The sequence below is a fragment of the Oncorhynchus clarkii genome, chromosome 18 (assembly GCF_045791955.1).
Source record: "Oncorhynchus clarkii lewisi isolate Uvic-CL-2024 chromosome 18, UVic_Ocla_1.0, whole genome shotgun sequence".
In the NCBI taxonomy this organism is placed as follows: Eukaryota; Metazoa; Chordata; class Actinopteri; order Salmoniformes; family Salmonidae; genus Oncorhynchus; species Oncorhynchus clarkii.
The window spans coordinates 72,789,303-72,794,782 of record NC_092164.1 but is presented as its reverse complement, the minus strand read 5'-3'; the positions used below and the strand labels follow the sequence as shown (position 1 = coordinate 72,794,782).

The following is a 5,480-nucleotide window of genomic DNA, read 5'->3' as shown; positions in this document are numbered from 1 at the left end:
GCTTGTGTTTAGTTTCAAACGTATAGGCTACTAATGGTATCAAACATGCTATTACTGCTATCTAACAGGGTGCTAGCTAGCAGGGGGACAAGCACATGTCTCACCTATAGTAGGCTACTGCTAACTAGTTGCTAAGGTTTCTAATCGATCACCTATTACGTCTATCTAACAGGGTGCTAGCTAGCAGGGGCTCATGTTAGTTTTCTCAACCTCTTCTATTAGGGAACAGGGGTGTTGTGTTATGATTGGTTCTCCCTCAGTATCTCTCTCTCTCTCTCCACAGAACCGGAGTTCAAAGTCCTGTCACACCAGCAAATAAGTGAGCGAGCACAGTTCACACACACACACACACACACACACACACACACACACACACACACACACACACACACACACACAAAAAGACAGACACACACACACAGACACAGACACACATAGTTGAGTGTTATGTTTTAACTTTACCTGAGCACTATTAAAAACCTGTCTCTCCCTGTCTCTCCCCGTCTCTCTTCCTGTCTCTCCCCGTCTCTCCCTGTCTCTCTCCGTGTCTCTCCCTGTCTCTCCCTGTCTCTCCCCGTCTCTCTTCCTGTCTCTCCCCGTCTCTCTCCGTGTCTCTCCCTGTCTCTCTCCGTGTCTCTCCCTGTCTCTCTCCCCGTCTCTCCCTGTCTCTCCCCGTCTCTCTTCCTGTCTCTCCCTGTCTCTCTCCGTGTCTCTCCCTGTCTCTCTCCCCGTCTCTCCCTGTCTCTCTCCCCGTCTCTCCCTGTCTCTCCCCGTCTCTCTTCCTGTCTCTCCCTGTCTCTCTCCGTGTCTCTCCCCGTCTCTCCCCGTCTCTCCCCGTCTCTCCCCGTCTCCCCCTGTCTCTCCCTGTCTCTTCCTGTCTCTCCCTGTCGCTCTCCCTGTCTCTCTCCCTGTCTCTCTTCCTGTCTCTCTTCCTGTCTCTCCCTGTCTCTCTCCCCGTCTCTCCCCTGTCTCTCCCCGTCTCTCCCTGTCTCTCCCTGTCTCTCCCTGTCTCTCTTCCTGTCTCTCTTCCTGTCTCTCCCTGTCTCTCTCCCCGTCTCTCCCCGTCTCTCCCCGTCTCTCTCTGTCTCTCCCTGTCTCTCTCCGTGTCACTCCCCGTCTCTCCCTGTCTCTCTTCCTGTCTCTCTTCCTGTCTCTCCCTGTCTCTCTCCCTGTCTCTCTCCCTGTCTCTCCCTGTCTCTCCCCGTCTCTGCCTGTCTCTCTTCCTGTCTCTCCCTGTCTCTCCCCGTCTCTCCGTGTCTCTCTCCCTGTCTCTACCCGTCTCTCTCCCCGTCTCTCCCCGTCTCTCCCCGTCTCTCCCTGTCTCTCTCCCTGTCTCTCCCCGTCTCTCCCCATCTCTCCCCGTCTCTCCGTGTCTCTCTCCCTGTCTCTCCCCGTCTCTCTTCCTGTCTCTCCGTGTCTCTCTCCCTGTCTCTCCCCGTCTCTCCCGTCTCTCCCCGTCTCTCTTCCTGTCTCTCCGTGTCTCTCCGTGTCTCTCCCTGTCTCTCTCCCCGTCTCTCCCTGTCTCTCTCCCCGTCTCTCTCTGTCTCTCCCCGTCTCTCTTCCTGTCTCTCCCTGTCTCCTTCCGTCTCTCTCCCCGTCTCTCCCTGTCTCTCTCCCCGTCTCTCCCTATCTCTCCCCGTCTCTCTTCCTGTCTCTCCCTGTCTCTCTCCGTGTCTCTCCCCGTCTCTCCCCGTCTCCCCCTGTATCTCCCCGTCTCTCCCCGTCTCCCCCTGTCTCTCCCTGTCTCTCCCTGTCTCTCTCCCTGTCTCTCCCTGTCTCTCCCCGTCTCTCCCCGTCTCTCCCCGTCTCTCCCCGTCTCTCTTCCTGTCTCTCCCCGTCTCTCCCCGTCTCTCTCTGTCTCTCCCTGTCTCTCTCCCTGTCTCTCTTCCTGTCTCTCCCTGTCTCTCTCCCCGTCTCTCCCCTGTCTCTCCCCGTCTCTCCCTGTCTCTCCCTGTCTCTCCCTGTCTCTCTTCCTGTCTCTCCCTGTCTCTCTCCCCGTCTCTCCCCGTCTCTCCCTGTCTCTCCCTGTCTCTCTCCGTGTCACTCCCCGTCTCTCCCTGTCTCTCTTCCTGTCTCTCCGTGTCTCTCCCTGTCTCTCTCCCTGTCTCTCCCTGTCTCTCCCTGTCTCTCCCCGTCTCTCCCTGTCTCTCTACCTGTCTCTCCCTGTCTCTCCCCGTCTCTCCGTGTCTCTCTCCCTGTCTCTACCCGTCTCTCTTCCCGTCTCTCCCCGTCTCTCCCCGTCTCTCCCTGTCTCTCTCCCTGTCTCTCCCCATCTCTCCGTGTCTCTCTCCCTGTCTCTCCCCGTCTCTCTTCCTGTCTCTCCGTGTCTCTCTCCCCGTCTCTCCCGTCTCTCCCTGTCTCTCCCTGTCTCTCTTCCTGTCTCTCCGTGTCTCTCCGTGTCTCTCTCCCTGTCTCTCCCTGTCTCTCCCTGTCTCTCCCTGTCTCTCTGTGTCTCTCTCCCTGTCTCTCCGTGTCTCTCTCCCTGTCTCTCCGTGCCTCTCCCTGTCTCTCCCTGTCTCTCCGCGTCTCTCTCCGTGTCTCTCTCCGTGTCTCTCCCTTTCTCTTCCTGTCTTTCCGTGTCTCTCCCTGTCACTTCCTGTCTCTCCCTTTCTCTTCCTGTCTCTCCGTGTCTCTTCCTATCTCTCCCTTTCTCTTCCTGTCTCTCCGTGTCTCTTCCTGTCTCTCCCTTTCTCTTCCTGTCTCTCCTTGTCTCTCCGTGTCTCTCCCTGTCTCTCCTTGTCTCTCCGTGTCTCTCTCCCTGTCTCTTCCTGTCTCTTCCTTTCTCCCCCTGTATCTCCGTCTCTCCCTGTCTATTCCTTTCTCTTTCTCTCTCTTTCTCTCTCTCTTTCGCTCTCTCTCTTATTCTCTCTATTTTTCTCTTTCTCCCCCCCTATCTCTCTCTCTCTCTTATTATCTCTATTTTCTCTTTCTCCCCCCCCCCTCTCTCTCTCTCTCTCTATCCCTCCATGTCTCTCTTTTCCCCCCTCAGGTCTTCTCTGGGTGGTCTCCTCTCCTCCTCCTACAGACAGCATCAGGAGTCCCTGTCGGCAGAGAGAGAGAGACGTCGTGCAGAGAGAGAGGAAAGACTACAGAGGATAGAGAGAGAGGAGAGGAACAAACACAGTCGAGACTATGTGGACAAAATGGAAGAGGCCAGGATGGCACGGGATGAGAGGTGAGTTACATCAACTACATAAACTCATCCACACAGAGAGGGAGGGAGGGAGGGAGGGAGAGACAGAGAGAGGGAGGGAGGGAGGGAGGGAGGGAGGGAGGGAGGGAGGGAGGGAGGGAGATGGGGGTAGAGAGAGACAGAGAGGGAGGGGAAGAGAGAGAGAGAGAGAGAGACAGAGGGAGAGAGAGCGAGACAGAGGGAGGGAGGGAGGGGAAGAGAGAGACAGAGAGAGAGGGATGGGGAAGAGAGAGAGAGACAGAGAGAGACAGATAGAGAGAGGTGGGGAAGAGAGAGAGAGAGAGACAGAGAGAGAGATGGGGGGGCATCCTACCCTCACACACTCTGCCAATAACACAAGTATTGACTTGAGGGAATATGTATGTCTCCAGTTAGGAAACAGTTCCTGCTTTATAATTGTTTTCAGGTTAAAAATGTGCTCTTTACTGCCAAAGGCACAGAGTAACAAAACTACTTTCCTCACTTTGTCTGTGTTAAGAAGCAGCATTTGAACTGCTGTTGTGGGTTATTTAGGGAACTGATTATGTTGAACTGAACACTGGGAAAAGTCTACAGGATTCATTATTTTACTTCTGCACTCTAACTAAAACACACACACACACACACACACTGGCACAGGAACACACACACACACACACACACTGGCACAGGAACACACACACACACACACACACACACACACACACTGGCACAGGAACACACACACACACACACACACACACACACACACACACACACACACACACACACACACTGGCACAGGGACACACACACACACTGGCACAGGAACACACACACACGTTACACTGGTACAGGAACACACACACATTACACTGGCACAGGAACACACACACACATTACACTGGCACAGGAACACACACATGTGTGTTAGAATCCCATTTCCTCCTGCTGTCTCTGTGAAGGTCTGAGCTTAATGGATACAGAATATAAAGCACCTCACATTCAGGAGAGGGGGAAGAGAAGGGGGAGTTGGGTGAGGAAGGGGAAAGGGGGGGAGGGTGAGAGGTGGGATAGAGAGAGAGGTGGGATTGAGAGAGGTGGGATAGAGAGAGAGGTGGGATGAGAGAGGTGGGATAGAGAGAGAGGTTTGATAGAGAGAGGTGGGATAGAGAGAGAGGTGGGATAGAAAGAGGTGGGATAGAGAGAGGTGGGATAGAGAGAGAGGTGGGATAGAGAGAGGTGGGATAGAGAGGGGTCGGATAGAGAGAGGTGGGATAGAGATGTGGGATAGAGAGAGGTCGGATAGAGAGAGGTGGGATAGAGATGTGGGATAGAGAGAGGTAGGATAGAGAGAGGTGGGATAGAGAGAGAGGTGGGATAGAGAGAGGTGGGATAGAGAGAGAGGTGGGATAGAGAGATGTGGGATAGAGAGAGGTGGGATAGAGAGAGGTGGGATAGAGAGAGAGGTGGGATAGAGAGAGGTGGGATAGAGAGAGAGGTGGGATAGAGAGAGGTGGGATAGAGAGAGAGGTGGGGTAGAGAGGGGTGGGATAGAGAGGGGTGGGATAGAGAGGGGTGGGATAGAGAGGGCTGGGATAGAGAGAGGTGGGATAGAGAGAGGTGGGATAGAGAGAGGTGGCATAGTGAGATGTGGGATAGAGAGAGGTGGGATAGAGAGGAGTGGGATAGAGAGGGGTGGGATAGAGAGGGGTGGGATAGAGAGAGGTGGGATAGAGAGAGAGAGGTGGGATAGAGAGGGGTGGGATAGAGAGAGGTGGGATAGTGAGATGTGGGATAGAGAGGGGTGGGATAGAGAGGGGTGGGATAGAGAGGGGTGGGATAGAGAGGCGTGGGATAGAGAGGGGTGGGATAGAGATGGGTGGGATAGAGAGGGGTGGGATAGAGAGGGGTGGGATAGAGACAGGTTTACCATTCACTCTTGGTCTGGAGTCAGACAGGTTCACTGTTTAGAGTAGAGAGTAGAAGAGAGCAAGAGGAGGAGAAGAAAGAGGAGGAGAAGAAGAGGGATGAAGGCACATCTTGAACAGGTTTAATGTGATTCAGCTCTGATGTTCAGCCATCCTGCAGCCTATCCAACTGAGACTCTCTCTCTCTCTCTCTCTCTCTTCTCTCTCTTTTGTTACATACTTTCACTTGGACTGCCACTGAGAACATAGGGCGGGAGAGGGAGAGAGTAGAGGGAGATGGTGCTTTTTTTCTGGTGCAGGAAGCAAGTGATGAGTTTAGAGAATGTGTTTTGTGGATAGGTAATGAGGCATGATAGAGAGAGTAAAGAGAGGAGAGAATGACAAGAAAGAGTGGAGAG

The 5,480-nt window shown here is 54.0% G+C and overlaps 1 protein-coding gene across 3 annotated transcripts in view; it reads left to right on the top strand.

Moving 5' to 3' along the window:
- The first annotated feature begins 228 nt into the window (after positions 1-228).
- Positions 229-5,480, top strand: part of LOC139373885 (FH1/FH2 domain-containing protein 3-like) — a 59,712-nt gene continuing 54,460 nt past the window's right edge. For all 3 annotated transcript variants that reach the window (XR_011627622.1, XR_011627621.1, XM_071114982.1), the window contains exons 1-2: positions 229-319; positions 2,990-3,175. Coding sequence is in view for 1 of the 3 variants with exons in the window: in XM_071114982.1 (XP_070971083.1) it covers positions 3,144-3,175 (32 nt within the window). In the remaining 2 variants the exon portion in view is untranslated. The remainder of the gene's footprint in view (positions 320-2,989; positions 3,176-5,480) is intronic.